We start from the raw sequence: 19,580 nt of genomic DNA on the forward strand, positions 1-19,580 counted from the left end.
TATAAGTAATGACGTCTCATGATTTCTTTCTGAATGAAAAAAGTAGTTTCAGTGTGACGGAGGTCAAGGTTATCCATACAAATCAACTAAAATGAGGACAACCGTGTACGACACACGTGTGACGTACGGAGTTAGTATCCGCCACCTGTATCTTTACCAGATGTATAATAAAGTCCACTGGGTGATGTGTGCAAGAATCATCTCTCACACTGTGTCTGCATCTACTAAATGGTGCAGGTAGATGCACTTTAGAGAAGAATATATATACACGATCAACGAAAAACATTTTAAATTATGACCTCATCTGACACAATTCTACAACACACTTGAACAGATACAAAACATACAAGAACGTAACATATCTCTTGTGTACCCAACTGAAATACCGTTGTGCAAATGTTAGTATGACAAGTAATGGTAAAGTCTGTGTAAACAACTTGTGAAAATTCTCATTTCACTTTCCAAAAACCTTTCTGTATGTATGCCAGAAATGGATGATTGACACCTGTCAATCACGTTTACTTCCCTTAGATTGACATGCTATCCATTAACTTGTGATTTCCCCAGAGATGCCAAACAAAATGTCCTTTCTGCCTTGTTCTCTGTGTCCTGACACTGTGCAGACAAATCCAGACACTACCCCAAACCACAGGCTCTGTAGCTCACCTGTGACAACTGATGTTTCTTGAAGACGATTGTTGTTTATATGTTTGGTGTTCAATGCCTCACTCAGAAATAATCCAGCCATATCAGGGTCACAATTGGTCCCCGGCAACCTCCATTTGTTGTAATGGATTAGATGTGCAGGTTCGGCGACTTGGTTGATTGCGTGTCATCATACCCCAACAGTGTTGATTGTTGCTCATGACATCAACCACTAATTTGTCTGCTTATTTACTGGCCTCCCTCATGTACCTGGAATATTGTTTTGTGCGGTGGTTACCAACAAACATTAAATAGCACCCCATTTCACCATTCTCTCTGCTTTGGCACAACAGCGAATTGCTCTGGAGTCAAATTGCTTGTATAAGTACATGCAAAATAAAATTCAGTTTCTTTGCTCATGTGGCATGGAGAATTAAAAATGTAGACCACATGAGCTTAGATACTTCTTTTCTATGTGATACTATTCACACGCAGACCATTTCCACAACGACAGCGAGTGTTCAGCATCAGTGAGTATTTTGATATGGACTCATCAAATATGCAAGTTTCACACACGAGGTAATGTTTGTTGAATCTCTTGAGAAGGTGACTAGAGAGGAACAAAATGGTGTCTCTTGTGGGGGATAACAATTATCTGTTAATGAGCTTAATCATTTTGAGCAGTCAATTGAGCATGTACTTGAATGTATACTCCATCATCTCGAACTGATGCGGCTCTTGTCAGACATTGTTAGTTCAAAAGGAAATTCAGGATCCTGGGTCAACTTCTTAACATACACAATGGAGGACCACATGGATCCCTGGATCAAGCCTGGGCCAGACAGTCAAGGACAGCATGGATCCCTGGATCAAGTCTGAGCCAGACAATCGAGGACAGCATGGATCCCTGGATCAAGTCTGGGCCAGACAGTCGAGGATAGCATGGATCCCTGGATCAAGTATGGGTCTGTCAGTCCAGTGGTTGATATTGTGAGCAACAATCCATAGCCTTGGGGTACAATAACACGCCAAATCACCGAGCCACGTGATCCACTAAGTAACATGTTATGACCAGCATAGGTTCCTCGGGACAAATTCTATCTGAGAATCCCCTTGGTACATTTCACAGTCCATATCAATCAGAGAGATATCTAAGGCTGACTGTAAAATTGTCCAACTAATAAACCTTTAAAACTATGTCAACACGTATGTTACTTTTCACATAGTTTAAAAAATGATCACATTCTTCACTAACCACGCAATAACATCCATTTCTAATAGAAAAAAGGACAGATGTTAGAACACTTGGATTTCAGATATGCGCCAAGTTCAGAAAGCCAATACTGGCCTCGACACATGTCAAAGAAAAACTGAGAAATATGAGTTGTATACAATCAGTAAACAAGCCCAACACCGACAACTGTATCTCTTGGTTGCTGAGTCAGAGAACGCATTCACCATCACTCTCAGTGTCTAAGTTGGTAACATTTCGCAAGTGCTGTATTCATTAACAAGTTAGTGATGGAAAAAACATGCTCTATGGACAGAAAAACTTGTTTCCGCTTAAAAAAGTGTCAATTTTCTGCTTGTTTTATTTTCAACGCAACAGAATCCTTTTTCTTTGAAAGTGTCAGCTATGCTTTTTTCAAAATCGGAAAAAGGAACTTGGAAACCGTTCCTTAAAGTTCAGATTTCTTATACAGTATTTTTGCAAATTAGCGCCCTTACAACACTCAATACAGAGCCTCAAAGCTGTAGGTTTTCTAGGCAATCTGTGAAAATTCCTCACATTGTTTCGAACACAGATGTCTCCTTCGAGGCTCTACAGGAGGGGTCACAAGAATAGAAGCATATCTTACACAGTCAGAGTGACCTGATGCCTAATGACAGTCTCAAACATGTTTTTCAGGCAACTTATTGAAAAGAAGTCCACATTGCAATACTGTTTTACACTGTCAGTTTAACCACATGATTGATGCTGGGAATGGCACACTAAGCATGACTGACATGCATTTAATAGAAAAGAGTTTGTTAATGAAGCCTCAGTCTGGTGGAATGTGCTGCTTCATGACTGGTTCTCTTGAACTGCCACCAGGGTGCAAGAAATGTCAGTAGACAGGAGCCCAGTTCTATCCACAATCAGAATATAACCTCCAGTATCTGACTTATAAAACATTTGTTTCTGTACTTCTGTATACTGACACCCCAGGCTGTGTCTGGGGTTATAATTGTCTGTAATGGACGTATCCCGTTTCCACGATTTAATTACCATGCTAAGTCAGTAACTGAAGGTTAATGTGTAAGGGAACTGTGTTTACAACATGTATGTCTGTCTGTCAGAACACTCTTTTGAATATTTCCTCATCTTGATATTGCCCTCACACACAAAAACAGAATCACAACCAGGTCATACAAGACTCACTCACTGGTGGATTGTGAATGAATAGAGTCAAACTTGTAAGGACTGATAATTGTCTAACTCATTTCTGAAACCCATTCTCGACATCCTCTGCTTTGACACTCTGTAATACTTTGTACCATAATTGCCTCATTCACCATACATGCATACTTCTGCTGCTGTAGCAAGTACCTCGCATCTCAGACATATTTGACGATTTGATGTCAAAATTGTCGCCACTTTGATGCCAAGAGACTGGATCTAGAACACAGCAGAACAGGTTTTCATGACATAATTCCTCCTCCGCCATAAACTCTCGTGGATACATAAAACTCACGGGGTTCCGGCTCTTTCCTTGTATTGCTAAGTTTTTCCCCAACCTCAATGTTTAAATCTCGCACACCCCTCTTCGGCCCCTCAGTCTAACATTCCAGGGAGAATCCAGGAAATATGTTTTCATGACAAGAGGAGTTAAAACCGACTCCACTCTGCGGAACAGTCAACACCATGGAAGATGCCACATGGGAGGGATGCTACCTATACCTCTATCTGCGATGGAACCAGATCTATTCTGGGACCAAAATAGATTGGTTCACTTTTCAAGACGCCTCAAGAATCACATTTGACACGCTTTGATGTTCCGTGGAGTTCATGCGATTGTGTTGGTTGCACACTAAGTGCTTCACCAAAAGTCATGCTATTGGTAGATCCTTCCGAATGTGGACCTGTCCCAGAATGCATCATTCCGGTAGTACTTATAATATTTCCTTGTCACTGTCTAGTTCTTGCATCTACACATGTTCATGTCATTGCTAGGGGTGAGATAAGATAATCAGATGGTATGTTTGTTGAATCATGGAGAGCGATACGAGGACATATTCCCTGACTACTGCCAAAACCTCCATACAACCCCCTCACTCATGCACTAGGGAGTGACTGTTGATCAACGTTCAGTCATTAATAGTTCAGCTATATCACACCAGCCTGTAAATAACAGTCTGGACCAGGCAATCCAGCAAGGGAAGCATGTCAATGATTATTAATGATAATAATGATAATAGTGATAAAAATAATGATAATTATAGTGATCATAATGATAAATGTGATAAAAATAATAATAGTGATTATAATAATAGGGATAATAATGATAATAGTGATAATACTGATAATGATAATTATGATAACAGAGATAAAAATCATGTGATAATAATGACAATAACGCATATTTATAATGCAGTGTATCCACCTCCTAAAGCATGCTCATTGTGCTACCAATATTACTGAATGTGGCATTAAACAACAAACAAACAAACAAACAAACATTATGGTGCTACCCTTGGCAACAGATGAATGTGCACTCAAAGTGCTTTCTCAGCTCCCTGGAAAATAAACAACCCAGTTGGAAGATTTCCAGTCACATTGCCATCTCATCCCACCAGGTACCCATTTATGGCCATGTGACCAGAGGCATACTCAGTACCAACAAATCACACTATCGGAACACAGTGATAAAAACAAATGTACTTTGCATTTCGAAACCTTCACATGTATTCTGTTACATATTGCAAGTTTTCAATTCAGACAGAAAAATATGACACAAAAATTAAATAAAAATATCTCCATAAATATAAAACAGCACAATATTATATAAAGAATAAGTCTGAGAAAAGCATCCTATCTCAGAAAAAGTCTTTTCCTCTATTCATTCCTTGCTGAAAATCCTCAGACAAACAGGTGCACAATCCATTTCAGACATTTAACCAACAAACCATAAAACGAAGCACTTTTTACCACTTTCAGCACGATCATTTTACCCATATGGATTGAAGAATGACTCCTTCACAATTGTCATATCACATGATCTGTCACTCCATCTACAGTTGTGGATGTTGCACAGCCTTCACCAAGTCCCACACTTTACGTCCATCACGCTAATCCCCCCCAGATTAACTCCCTCACTGCAGGAAGTCCGACTTACAAACTTGTAGGGAGCGGAGCGGAGAATTTAGCAAGCACTGAAGGTCCCCCGGACCAAGAAAACACGTTTAGAAACATGCAAGTATGTCTTCTAAGCTTATCCCTACAGAACTGGAGAATTTATCGCAAAGACGCCTTTTTAGCAAGATGGAAAGATTAAGTGATTAACAGGAATGGATCTGTAAAAACTTTGTGGCATTCCATCAAGACTTGTGATTGCAGCCCTGCAGATTAAAGCAAAAAGCCTCTAAGTGCAATTGCAAGGATGTGACTTGTTGTTTTCACCTCTCTAGCCTCGTATCTACATAGAAATTCAATCAGTTTGAGGAATAAGTCAACCGTGTTGAAATACTAAGCCCTGACTAAGGCATTTGTAAAAGTTTTTGTTCAAATAATTCAAGTTTCAAGGATGAAAAAGCATTTGAACACCAATCTTTCTTCAAATAAAATCAAATGACATTAAAATAACAATAAAATAATACAACATCCAAGACATATTTCTTTTGATAATCATAACAAAGGGAAGCTAGTCTTTTCTACGCGACAGTATGTTTGTTTAGATGCTGCCTGGTCTGTCATAACGTTAGAAAAAGGCAGTCATATGCCCACACAACTACATGTATAAAACAAAACAAAGTGACTATTCCAACATATTTCAATGCCTCAGCTATGTCCCTGTTGGAAACTGATTTTTGGTACCTTAGACTATTATTTCGATAATCATAACAATCATCTTAATAAAAAAATAATTGATACACAAGGTGACACCATGTTTGTAAACAATGAAAGTGGTACCTACCTGACCTATAATATCTGCATATTTATTCATACATGACCCCAACAGATACTGTTGTTCTCTCTCTTATCTTTATCTTGCAGATCACATCCATCAAATGATAAAAATATTTATCTACAAGTTCTGATAATATTTTTAGGTGTAACAGAACAATTGATATCTCCCTCTCCTGGTATAGTGGTGCAGCGCCAAGCTATCACGTGATGAGTACAGTATGTGTCAATAGTATGAGAGACTTGTGTCAGTGGCTGGGTATACAGGATTTGTATACCACAAGGGGTGAAGGGGGTGAAATGGGGTTCACCATCGTGTCCATGATTACTGCACTTATATAGCGACGTGCATACACGTGTGTGTGTGGCTGCTTGTACTAGTGCAGACTAATGCCAAGTTTATAGTGCTAGCACACTGAGATACCATGCTTCAGTTTAACATGAATACCCCACTCAGACACAGTATACTGACTCCGAGCCGACCAGTTCTGGTTTTAGTCCCTTGAAGCCGAGCACCAGGCAGGGTAACAAGAAGTACCATCTTTTAACGTCTTTTGATATGATCATACCCTGGACCTTGCACTCTCTGGGCGGACCCTCTACCACGAGACCACGAGAGCACGAGACCACGGAGGCTGGTCTATTGTGTATGAAGGGGTGTGTACGAATAGTCAGCTCATAATACGCTGTACATCTCTCAAGTGATCTGACAAATTCATAATTTCAAGTTCACAGGCTGTAAAAATTTGTTGAAATAATTCAGCGAGATAGTAGTGTGTCACATTTAGATCTTGTGACCTTCACAAAGCTAACTCAAAGGTCGTACAGAGTCAGTTGTCGCAAATTTTGTGCCAGACGGCCAATTTGAATAGGTTTCTGCAAGACAGCAACTGGCCAATCAGGTAGCTAGATTTTATAATGAGTCATAATAAAAGTATATACACGAGAAGCTGAAATTCATGAAAATAACTGTATATCCATATACAGTAACTAAAATTATTCCTATTTTCTTCCAAGACTCCAAATGTAAAACAAATGCAAGGCTACACCACGTGATGATGATAAATTCTCGCCAGGGATCCAACGGCGACAAGAAAATCTCCTTCCAGCTTTCAAAGGTGTGCAAAATATGGTAATAAAACAAATATACACATTTACAAGAAATAAATTCATTTTCTGTCTAAATTTAGACCTTTGAAAGTGACCTAGCAGAAATACAGAACCACAAACTCCCTCTCTTTAACATCAACCTTAATATAACACTGGCAACACTATTATGATATTCTGAAAATTACCCTATATTATTCATTACAATTTTATATAGTGCCATCCATTAAATTTCAGTGCACTTAAATTAATTTATTAATAATTCTTAAGTAATACGAAAAGATCAGCGAAATATGAATAAATGGTAATTTTCCTCCACCCATTCCAGTGAATATTAGAAATATCCACCTGTGCATGACACCATATTAATATGTTGCTCACAACGAAAAACAGGCAGTTATAGCAGAACATGTGATAAAACAACTCCAGCGTATCAAATAACGATCAGGGAAAACAAACTCCCTATAGGGGGACACAGGATTGTGGAGTTCCCCTATTAAGTGTGAGGATCCAGCTACCAGAACCAGTGCAAGGCAATATTCAGGAGATAAGGCCTCTCTTTATTATTGCCATGCTGATAAAAAGACTCAGTATATTAAATTCTATCTCATTTTTTTGCTGTGATGGGAGTGGTGCATGTGATATCTGACATGTATGTGTGAATGATTGGAAGACATGCGCTTCAGATTGTGCTGGAACATGAATTTCTTATGAGTGTTCCTCACTTAACACTTTCTCACTCATTTCCTTAAGCAATATATGCGATTCACGATGCAGAGTTGCATCCCTTTGTTGTGACAGGATATACTGATTCGACCTTCCACCCTGAAATTTTATTCTCATCATTCATGGCCAAGATATTGCGGATACAAAACTAAAGTTTCACTCACTGACTCCAATCAACCCTGGTTTGAATGTTCCCCGGTCCAAACCTGTTTGATCCTATCAACACCTTACCCGTCCTCAAACACAACCAGGTCAGCAGGATGACACACAGACCAAATTCCATCATGAAATACTAACCAAGTTCACCTTCTAGAGCCTAAATGAAGTCTAGCTCCCACATTCAAGGTATCAAATGACATCAGCCCTGACTAGTGGAGAACAAAAGGTCTAAGACTATGACACTATCGGGAGCAGGGAGTCTCAAGGGTTTGCTGGTAATATTACACCAAAGAAGACGTGTCAGGTGGCACATATCTCCATAGACAAACAGGCCATGGTAAACCCTCAAGTTTGGGATAAACATACCATTGTCTGACATCATGGCTGTCGCCGTGCCCTTTCATGTTGTTCTGTTTTCAAAGTAGTTTGATTTCAAGACGGTGCATAACAATACAAGATAAGAATTCAAAACCTGGGGGAGTTTTCCCCAAAGTGGATCTACACTTACTAATCCTTCTTAACCCACCAAAAGGTATTCGATAAAGTTTTTAAAAGTTTTGCATTTGAAGAAAATATAAGCTCATTCTGCTCCTATATTGCACACATCTAAGTCTTTAACTCTTCAAAAATAGTGAATAAAAATATTTTGTAAATTTCCTTACATATGTAACATTGATGGCATAAGGGTGCATTTTTTTATTTACATGTTTCTTAAATTGCCGATTAAGAAAACATAAAAGCAAGAGTTACCTCCCTCGGAATGTGCCATTTCAGTTATATATTTCTGTCCTACATCAAAATCATCTTTGTTTCATTTTTGGGGCGGTGGGGTAGGCTAGTGGTTAAAGCATTCACTTCGATTCTCCACATGGGCACAATGTGTGAAGCCCATTTCTGGTGTCCCCCGCCATGATATTGCTGGAATTTTGCTAAAAGCTGCATAAATCCATACTCACTCACTCATTCTTTCTGTTTTATATAATTCCAAACTGATCATGAAACCAATTTTGGAACATAAGCACTACATGAAACGCAATTAAAACTGGTGTACTCCTAACCAAAACCATCATGTTAGTGGTGTGCCTGCGTCCAAGCGTTTGATGTTGCCAAGTCTTGTATCTAAAGGCAGGGGACTGTGACGAAAATAATTCAAAAGGCACAATACGCTGACTCAAAATCAATAGATTTTCACCGACCTGCAGAAAATCACCACCTTGGATTTCGTACCATCACATGCAGTGTACATTCGGTATTGACAAGACCAGCAAAGACCTCCTGGGGACGTTAACAGCCATACAAATTCAATAATATTCAGACGTTCCAGACAGATTTAAGCACCAGAATTAATGGACAGAAAATATAGTTTCGGTTGAAGTAGGGTGAGCAAGATTTACTCCTCTTTGAAACGTATTTCCGTTATATTGTTGGAAGACAGACGACACATGTTGACGATGTTTGAAGAATAGGGTTCCAACTGGGACCATTATGTAGGTGAAACAGGGATTCAAACCCACTGGGCTAGCCGTGGTTCAGCTGTGAGTTCAGGCAGAGTTTGGCGGTAGAGGAGTCTCAGACTCACCCATTACATACATTTAATCAACAATCACCTGTAATGGCTTCTTCACTTCAGCAGCCTATAAGAAACTGGAGGGATCCTCAATAATAAAGTTCCTTTATAAAACTGTTTATTTTTTAACGACATACATATCTTTCTCTCAGGGACTAGTTTTTCAGAATCAAATACATGCTAGATACAGAGTTAGGCCCTGGTCAGTACATCAGCTGGATACAGAGTTAGACCTTGATCAGTACATCAGCTAGATACAGAGTTAGACCCTGGTCAGTACATCAGCTAAATACAGAGTTCGACCTTGGTCAGTACATCAGCTAGATACAGAGTTAGACCCTGGTCAGTACATCAGCTAGATACAGAGTTAGACCCTGGTCAGTACATCAGCTAGATACAGAGTTAGACCTTGGTCAGTACATCAGCTAGATACAGAGTTAGACCCTGGTCAGTACATCAGCTAGATACAGAGTTAGACCTTGGTCAGTACATCAGCTAGATACAGAGTTAGACCCTGGTCAGTACATCAGCTAGATACAGAGTTAGACCCTGGTCAGTACATCAGCTAGATACAGAGTTCGACCTTGGTCAGTACATCAGCTAGATACAGAGTTAGACCTTGGTCAGTACATCAGCTAGATACAGAGTTAGACCTTGGTCAGTACATCAGCTAGATACAGAGTTAGACCTTGGTCAGTACATCAGCTAGATACAGAGTTAGACCTTGGTCAGTACATCAGCTAGATACAGAGTTAGACCTTGGTCAGTACATCAGCTAGATACAGAGTTAGACCTTGGTCAGTACATCAGCTAGAAACAGAGTTAGACCCTGGTTAGTACATCAGCTAGATACAGAGTTAGACCTTGGTTAGTACATCAGCTAGATACAGAGTTAGACCTTGGTCAGTACATCAGCTAGATATAGAGGTTTTAAGTGAGACCTTGGTCAGTACATCAGCAATACATAGGTTTTAAGTGAGACCTTGGTCAGTACATCAGCGATACAGAGGTTTTAAGTGAGACCTTGGTCAGTACATCAGCGATACAGAGGTTTTAAGTGAGACCTTGGTCAGTACATCAGCTAGATACAGAGGTTTTAAGTTAGACCTTGGTCAGTCTTTAAACAGACAAACCTAGACTCTGCAACAACATATATAGATATATACGATATACTCTTATCCATAGGTAGCACTATTCTCAGCACTAATTGGGTCAAGCACGTGATGGTGCTTGACTCATGTCACACTGCGCACCCCGTGCTTGCTTTGAAGAGAAGCTCGTTTCTATTCCATACTTGTGTTAAAGAGACCTCCGTATGAACACGATCACCACGGATCACCACGGATCACTCAAAGGCATAAGTGTTTATTAATTGGGTATTACAGATTACTCTGCCGATATCACTGAGCATGTAGTAAGCGTGAATGATTGTGTAAATTTCACACTGTTCAACACACAAGTCAGCTTGTCCTGTCAATGACACCTTGCTGCACCTGGCCTTCACTGGGGGTCAGGCTTTAATGTTCTGGGATGTCTACAGAGTCAACATGATATCACCACTTGAACCACTTTGTCACCAGCGCCTTTCCTACAAGCTTTCCAAGTTTCCATACAACACAGCCTGAGTATTTGTGTACAATAAAAATTCACAAATCTGATAAACATTCTTTGTAACAGGAACTGAGATATGTTGAATTTTTATGTGATACTACTTTCCATGACAATACTCGTATATTTTATGGTAATGTGCTAAAATCTCTGTAAACATTTCTCCTACATATTATCGATAGGAGCTATTTCAGGAGAGTAACCTTTAACCTCTTAGTCAGCTGTGAGAAGTGGCCATGTTTTCGAACTCAGCCCTGGCCATGTTCACCTGCCTGAAGCCATCTTTGTAAACAACCTGATGGAATAAACACTTTCACTCATACATCACTGGGGTAGGGGGGGTTAATGGCCACCAGATTGGAAAATAGAAAATAATTTCATGAACATTACAAAGAGCTAAACTGCAAAATCATGTGTGTGTGTGTGTGTGTGTGTGTGTGTGTGTGTGTGTGTGTGTGTGTGTACTATTGTTTTTTTTTTGTGTGTGTACTGTGTGTGTATGAGGGTGTGTGTAATGTGTGTGTGTGTGTTTGCGTTTGTACTGTGTGTGTAATGTGTGTGTGTGTGTGTGTGTACTGTGTGTGTGTGTGTGTACTGTGTGTGTGTGTGTACTCTGTGTGTGTGTGTGTGTGTGTGTGTGTGTGTGTGTGTGTGTGTGTGTGTATGTGTACTGTGTGTGTGTGTACTGTGTGTGTGTGTGTACTGTGTGTGTGTGTGTATGTGTGTGTGTACTGTGTGTGTATGAGGGTGTGTGTAATGTTTGTGTGTGTGTACTGTGTGTGTGTGTGTACTCTGTGTGTGTACTGTGTGTGTGTGTGTGTGTGTACTGTGTGTGTGTGTGTGTGTGTGTGTGTGTGTACTGTGTGTGTATGAGGGTGTGTGTAATGTCTGTGTGTGTGTTTGCGTTTGTACTGTGTGTGTGTGTGTGTGTGTGTGTGTGTGTGTGTGTGTGTGTGTGTGTGTGTGTGTGTGTGTGTGTGTGTGTGTGTGTGTGTGTGTGTGTGTGTGTGCGTGCGTGTGTGTGTGCGTGCGTGTGTGTAAACCTCAATTCCACATTCTACTGTACCGGGTGTAGATGATTGAGCTGTGATGACCATGTTGTATACAGCTGTGAGTACATCAAGACACATTGCCTGTGTGACTACACACACTATACATTACGTCAATCTCCTCACATCAAAACACAACATCAGCAAACTCCATACACACAGGGGAGTCAGCACCAATACTGAGAAACAAAATCTCCCATAAATATCTTATATTCCATTACAGTAATAAATAAACATCTCATCCCTTTGCCGTAGGAAGCAACAGTAGGCAGTAACAACAGTATTGACCCTGTGGCAGTTGTAAACCGTTACGATGGTAGTACTACAACCTCCACATTACACAACTGCTCTCAATTCCTCGGAGTGAATCTCCCACCGTGCTGAAATACACCAGATTAGCCTTAGAAATGCGGGTCAAGATTTTTATGACACTAAACAAGGAAATCTTCAAATTATTTGATATTATCAAAATGCGTCACAAACATAACAACAGTCATCCTAAAGCTATGGCATTTTAGGAAAATATTTTTAGGTTTAAATTAAATTGTCTCTTAATACGTAATAGAAAATAGCCCGGAAATGCTCTTTGAAACTGAAGAAATCTAGACTTGCCTGGGTTTTAGGATATATTTGTTCTGGGTCTGTACAAGAGACTAGCAGTAGTAAGTTGGGCCTTGTATTCCCTGACACAAATTAAAAATAATTAATGATTATTAAAACATAATGATGATCTGATTTTCAACTCACATAGCTATAGGGCTTAATGAAACAGCAAAATGTGTCTTTCAATAAGATTCATATCAGAATCATTCCATTAAATGTTTTACTTTTAAATTGGTTGCCAGGCTAATTTTAATTTTCTTTCTAGTTTTAGGGATTCTTAAAGCCATCAAGCAACATGTCAAAGAAATGGGTTAAAATTACAAAGAATATTACTCACAAAATGCCTGTTCAGCAGAGAAACAGGAACATGTTTCATTTTCCACAAAAATGTTTTGAATTATTCTGAATATTCAGTGCAACAAGTATTGGCTTCTTTAATCTTCATTTTAACAACATGGAGGGTACGTCCATCCTTAAAATAAGAAAAAAACAATTAGTTTTGTTTAAAGGAAATCTAATATTACCCCGTGAGCATGTGAGGAAGATGTGACTGGACTGTGCATTCAAATGTAAGACTTTCTTGTAGATTCATGTTTCATAAACTAAACACTAATTAGACTTGATTGGCATAATCAATTCAGGTTGATGCTAGCTGGGAAGGAAAAAACATAAAATGTCACACCTCATTAACCCGATGTAATTTGGGTTATCATCGCAGCACTCAGTGAAACATTTAAGTTGGGTACACCATTTTGTCCTGTAAACAAGAGGGGTGTCGGAAATGTAAAAGGCATTTTCTCAATTCTTTTGACAACATGCTCACAGTCTGAAGAGTATGTTACGCTTCTCCGAGCAGATCATCCAGGTCATAGAGAGCCAATGGACTTGGAGAATGCCCTCATGAAAAGCCGAGATGAAACCTTTCATCTCGCTACATAAGTGAATATCCTCAGGTACGATGGTAAATTGAATACTGCTGCAATACCCTGCCAACACAATGTCCCTCACAACTACCTCAAAGTAACAATTTTCATCTGACTCACCATCCAGGCAACGGTATTGTTATGGGATGTATTTTAATTATATAAATTTAATATGCAACAATGCTTCTTACAAATATACTTGAAGTTTTTGCCGTTTGTCAAATGATCCAAGGCAGATATTATGAGATCGTATCTACCAGACGAAGATTTACAATGGATATTTAGCACCTGGTTTACCCAAGACGAGGATGTCAGCCATGCCTTGAGATAAAACAGCTGGAGTCACACTGAAGCCTTATATCCATCAGGCCTCCTCTACAAGTGGCACTGTCGATTTCCTTCATCCAACGGTATTCTCACTCTATGTGAAGCTATGTGTGGGAAGTCAAAGAAATAACACGACATTCAACTTATCCCAGGACATGTTTTTGCTCTGTCCTCATTACCTTCAATACCTAAGTCTTTCCTTCAAATTTGAACTTAACACAAAGGATTTATTTACATGAAAAATTATTCTAAGATATTGAACTGTGCAATAATATTTTTCTGAACAGTTCATTATTGTCATACCCTCAAAAGAAAAATCATTCTAAGTGTTATTTACTTAAAACAGGAATTGAACAAGTATCAGCTGCAAACATATTTGTAAAAATACCTGACAGGCAAACATTAAAAAAAAGAATTCCTCAAAATAATATTTCGTAAATATTAACCCAAAATATTATTGAAAATTGTACTCAACGTGACATTCTTAAAAACAGGAAGCAAATGTCTTTTATCTACATACATTTTAATATACGCTTCATCAGTTTGATTATTAATATTAGTCATTCATAGAATCATTCATGGACTTGGGCCAGCATCCATCGTGCCATCACACACCAGATACCATCCTGGCTGGATATTTAATTTAGCAGCAGCATCAATGGAATAAAATTCAAAACATCAAAAGGCCAAATATCTGCACAAAAATCCCAAGCAATATTTTTTGTGCATACGTAATTACCTGCACTCTGCCAGGAGCCTGGGAAAGAGATAGGCTAGTACAACACAGTAGCAATTTAAACCACATCATTGCTACTAAATATAAGCCAGCGTTTTTCAGAGAAAATTAGTTTCAAGGATGTTTGTTGAATTTACAAGAATCCACACTCGAGGAATTCCTGCAATTGTTCATTATGGCATAAACATTCTCAAACCTTCCAAAACCCTTCCTCAAAAAGTTACCATAATTCATTTTATGTATTTTAAACAAATAAAAGAATTCACAGTTGATAATTAACAGGGGGAAGTTATGATTCTTGAATATTCAGCCAACATGCTGACTGTGGAGACAAACACAGTCCACTAAACACGACATCAAAAGAATTTCAATTCTGCTTTAGTAATGGAATTAATGATCATCTGATATGAAAACAGAGGTCAGGATATTATGCAGGGGAGCATACAAGATATTATCTGGCACTTAGCATAGTTTTGCCACGGCCTGCCTGGTAGCAGTAATATGAACATGGAGGATATACACACATCACAAGTATTGAGTTACTACTGAAAGCCTGGAGCATAGACTAAGACTGTACAAAGTTCAGTCACCTGTTGTTTACAAACTCAAAACTAACCGACATGATGAAAGCTTTTGAAAATCAACATCAATACACACACTTATTTCTTGTGTTCAACAGAAGTAGAACTTTCAAAACCTTATAAAATGATAAATATTTAATTTTAGACTGAAGAAGGTACACATTGATATTATTTGGATTAATATTAAGTCATAAGGAGAACATTATATAATTACCTCACGAAGTCAAAATTGTTTTTTAAATGAAAATAAACATAGGAATATATTAGAAATATGCTAGTATATATTCAAAAGCGAGTATGTATTAAATAATGTTCCCAGGATCCCTCCACACGCGCGGTACAAGACGTTGGTGTTCAGTAGTGCACTCAGAGTTGGGTCACCGAGGTAGTGGGTACCTGCAGCAAGGACGGTACAAACTCCTCCATATAAACATCTCCCGTAATCTCCTCCTATCTCAAATAATTGGCCATAAAAATTAGTTTATCTTAATGTCTGTAATAACTTGATTAGGACTGATTTGATTAGACAAGATTCATTAGATTTGACAAATTGTATAATTGGTAATTATGATTTTGTATTAATGCTACTTGTCATTCTTGGTAACATGAATTTATTCCTTGACAGACTGCATCTGCTGGTGTGTTAGGTAGAGCCTCAGGTTGTCCACACAGGGGCAGTTTACTTACGCATGGAAGTTACTATAGTTGGAGGAACACGGGATTCTGAAGCACTCTTGAACATGCTGCTCAATTTAGTTGACTCATGTTGATTACAAATTACCCCATGACGGAGTACAGCAGTGGCACTATTTTTGTGTCTAACCGAGGGAAAAGCAACATGCATATCTACATACCAATCAATACTTCATCAATGCTTAGTGAGTATCAGAATGAGTTTCGACAGTGTACAGGGCTCATTACCAACTCACCATCAGGAGAACTGTCCATTTCGATCAATAAGCAGGCTTCAACACCAGCAAGGCACAAACTTTCCTCCCGAATTTACATCCAAATCACCTATTACACAATTCACACATATACCATCAGTATCCACAGTTAGTAATCCAAAGTTCAAAGGGAATGAGGCGAGTGTTGGATACGCAGTACTTCTTGCCGCAGGATGGCGAGTACCAAGCAGCCTCTGTACTAGCCTGGTAAGGTAGGATCAAGGTGAGAAGTATCTACTCTTCTGAGAGTCTGACACTATGAGTAATGTTTAGCTGCCCCTTTCCCTCACACAGGGTAGTCGGACTGAGCTAACGTGCTTCTCGCAACCCAACTTCCTTGAGTGGGATATCTCCTCCGACCTCCTCAGTATCAGTCTATCGTATTTAAAGAGGCTTATTTAATCGGGTGATCTTTGAACTCATCCCTGACAAAACCCAACAGAATCTGATCCGTGGCTCAAATAGCAGGACAGTCACTTGGAAGTTCTGACAATGCTGTCCAGGCAGCCAGTGAGAGAAGGATTTCTCTATCCAACTCTCGGCTTTGTGTAACGGGAGACTCTCACAATCTACTCCCCAGCATGTATTCTACAAAGCACATCTACAAATACTAGCTAAAACCATAGGGTGGCTGTGGAGTCCTCTAGCCTTGCCACTGGGGGTGAGGATGGATGGCTTGTGTGTATCCCTTCCCCATAAACAGATCCCTCAGGCTATTTGGGGGGCTCAATGGGGGGAGCTCCCAGGCATGAAATAGAACATTTTGTTGTAGCACAGTAAGATAGTTCGGACAATGCCCTTCCGCTTCTTGACATGATATGGGTGTTGCCATACATTTCTCTTTATTAATTGACATGCCTTAATCCTTAGCCTGTGTCTTGTGTTACAAACATTTCTTCACTTTCGGCCCATATTACCTCATTTGGGTCAGACCCAAACACCTATTTCACCTGCATGTACCTACCTTATGCACTTTCCAAGCTCGTTTTAGTCACGATATTGTGACATATTGTTGGTTTAAAGAGTTGTGTTCAAGGTGGAAATTTAAATGTGTTGGTAAGTATTTGTGAAGTAATGTATGTCGTGTACACACTAATATCCTCGTCACAGCTTCACCCTACCTGCCCATGCCAAGTTGATCCTATGTCCTTTCACGTAGTGCAAGAAACTATCAAATAGACATCCATACAAAGTGTAGTATTTTATCTGGTACTTGTTAATACCCTTGGTTTAACAAACAACACATTTACATCATGAATATAAGAACAGAGTGTAATAAGATGTTACAATACTGTATTACATCAAAGAAACAACTGAGTGAAACATAAAATGTGTATAATAATACTACACATGATGAGTGAGTTAGAAATTTAACATCAGCATTATTCCGGCCACATCGCAATGAGAACAAATCCTGGAATAAAGAGAAGTTATATGTAAATGCAGTCTGTTAAACCTAATTTAGTATGGCAATGATACTCTGATAAAAAGGGCACATGTCAATTTTGAGTGAAATTTTAATGGGCGTTATAAGATACACAAGCGTACATTACCGAAATACACACAGTCCACTATCTACTCATCCCGCTGCATCTGGCCGGGGTCGGTGTATGAACTTAATGAGAGCCAATCAGTGAGGGTTGGAAGGCTACAACATGTAACATGGCCGAGACTGTTTCATGGTCGACATATGGAGGATAATTCCAAATTTGATGCATAAGTGACCAAAATGATGTCTGATGCAATTGTCAACTTTGACTTCTACCATATGTTCCGGTCTTTTCAAGATGAACAAATGACTTGCCTTTGCATGTGTTTGTGATGAATGTCACAGTTTTCTTAAATTGATATATTTTCCCTAAACAAACCTCAAAATGAATAAAGACCCATTTTTCAGGTATATATATTTTTTATTTTTCAAAAGCCATAAAAACTGTTTGAGAAACAGCAAAAAGATTGGTTACATAAAAACCCCTTCTTGAGGCCTAATTGTATGATTCAACACCTATTTACATACAATGTGGATAATATTCTATAACTACAATGGCCCAGTGTCTTCTATGTTATCAGTTCAACTCATGCATAACAGGCTGGGGCATTTGATAGTTTCTTCCATGGGTGTTTGTTTGCAGTAAAAACACAAATGTAGAGGAAGCAGTAGATCATACTCTTTTATCTCATAAACAAATACATTATCATATTCAACAGATTATGAAAAGGTGTCCATATTGACTCTGTGGAATTTATTACTGAACAGTTTTGGTGTGAGCCTGATAATTGATCATCAACACCACCACCAATATTGCCATCCTTGGGGATCATCATGATCAATTAATTCATTATTCTTCATCATTATAATCATCTTACATGTTTATATTCATCCTCATCATCATCATCCTTATCATCATCATGAATTTGCATAAGGATCATTATCATAATAATTTTCATCATAATTGCCATCATGAATGATTATTCTTCATAATAATCATTATTTCAAATCTATAATCCTCACCAGTATCCATTCTTACTGTTCTTGTACAGTTCCAACTGACAAAATATTTCTGTCTTGGAAACATCAAAGTAGCAGTTATATTTGATACTTTCTAAAAATCAGACGTCCAAAATCATTCTTAAACAATGGAACTAACCTCGGACATGTGCTCGGCTGTTGCCAGCCGTTACACTTTCTCTTCTTACATTCAAAGATCATCTTTCCTCCAAACTGTTTTAACAAACAATATTCTTTCCTTCTGTTTATTCGCATGTGTTCGTATCCATGGCGATGGAAAAAGAGCATTTTTTTACAATGCAGGTGTTTGCAGTTAAAATTACCCTCACTCACAATTATTTCACCCCAGACCATAAAAATACCAATGTCAAAAACAACTACATAGCACTATTATACATCACGTCTACTTGAAATTACACACAGAAAAGCCTTGAAAGGACATGACATAAACTTGAATATCAAACGTAAAAATTCTCCGAAAGCACTTTCAAACCCTTGAAAAGGAACATAACAAAATAAGCATATATGAATCAAGCTTATATGAAATAAATGCTTCACAGACCATTTATTTAACAATGGTTTAAAGAACCATCAACATTTTGAAATCATTAACAATAATGTTGACACAAATATTCTTGAAATTACCAAAACAAAACCCATGTCTGTCCATGCTGTGCTCCAGGCCATCTCGCTCCAGGAATTTCTTCACCTCGTGACATAACACAGATTTTTATATTTCAACTGTTAGCCTGCAGACCTATTCTAATTGTTCACATACCCCAGCTGAGGAAGCAAGCTTATTGCAGCAACACATCGCGTGCTCCGATGGCTATGTTAGATAAAATCGTGTGTCTACAAATATATTAACTAATATCAAACACATATCCAGCTTATTCATTTAAACTTTTTATACTTCTTAGCATATGCTG

At 38.6% G+C, this 19,580-nt stretch overlaps 1 protein-coding gene across 2 annotated transcripts in view; it reads right to left on the minus strand.

The window, feature by feature from the left end:
* LOC124119305 (nuclear hormone receptor HR96-like) overlaps positions 1-16,742 on the minus strand; it is a 259,199-nt gene extending 242,457 nt beyond the window's left edge. Inside the window, exon 1 of one of the 2 annotated variants that reach the window (XM_046481774.2) lies at positions 16,125-16,742. In XM_046481774.2, coding sequence (XP_046337730.1) covers positions 16,125-16,143 — 19 coding nt within the window. In that variant the 5' untranslated portion in view covers positions 16,144-16,742. The remainder of the gene's footprint in view (positions 1-16,124) is intronic. The other variant, XM_046481778.2, reaches the window with a different exon arrangement.
* Between the last annotated feature and the right edge of the window lie 2,838 nt (positions 16,743-19,580).

Source organism: Haliotis rufescens, unplaced genomic scaffold, assembly GCF_023055435.1.
Source record: "Haliotis rufescens isolate VD_foot unplaced genomic scaffold, xgHalRufe1.0.p SCAF_27, whole genome shotgun sequence".
NCBI lineage: Eukaryota > Metazoa > Mollusca > Gastropoda > Lepetellida > Haliotidae > Haliotis > Haliotis rufescens.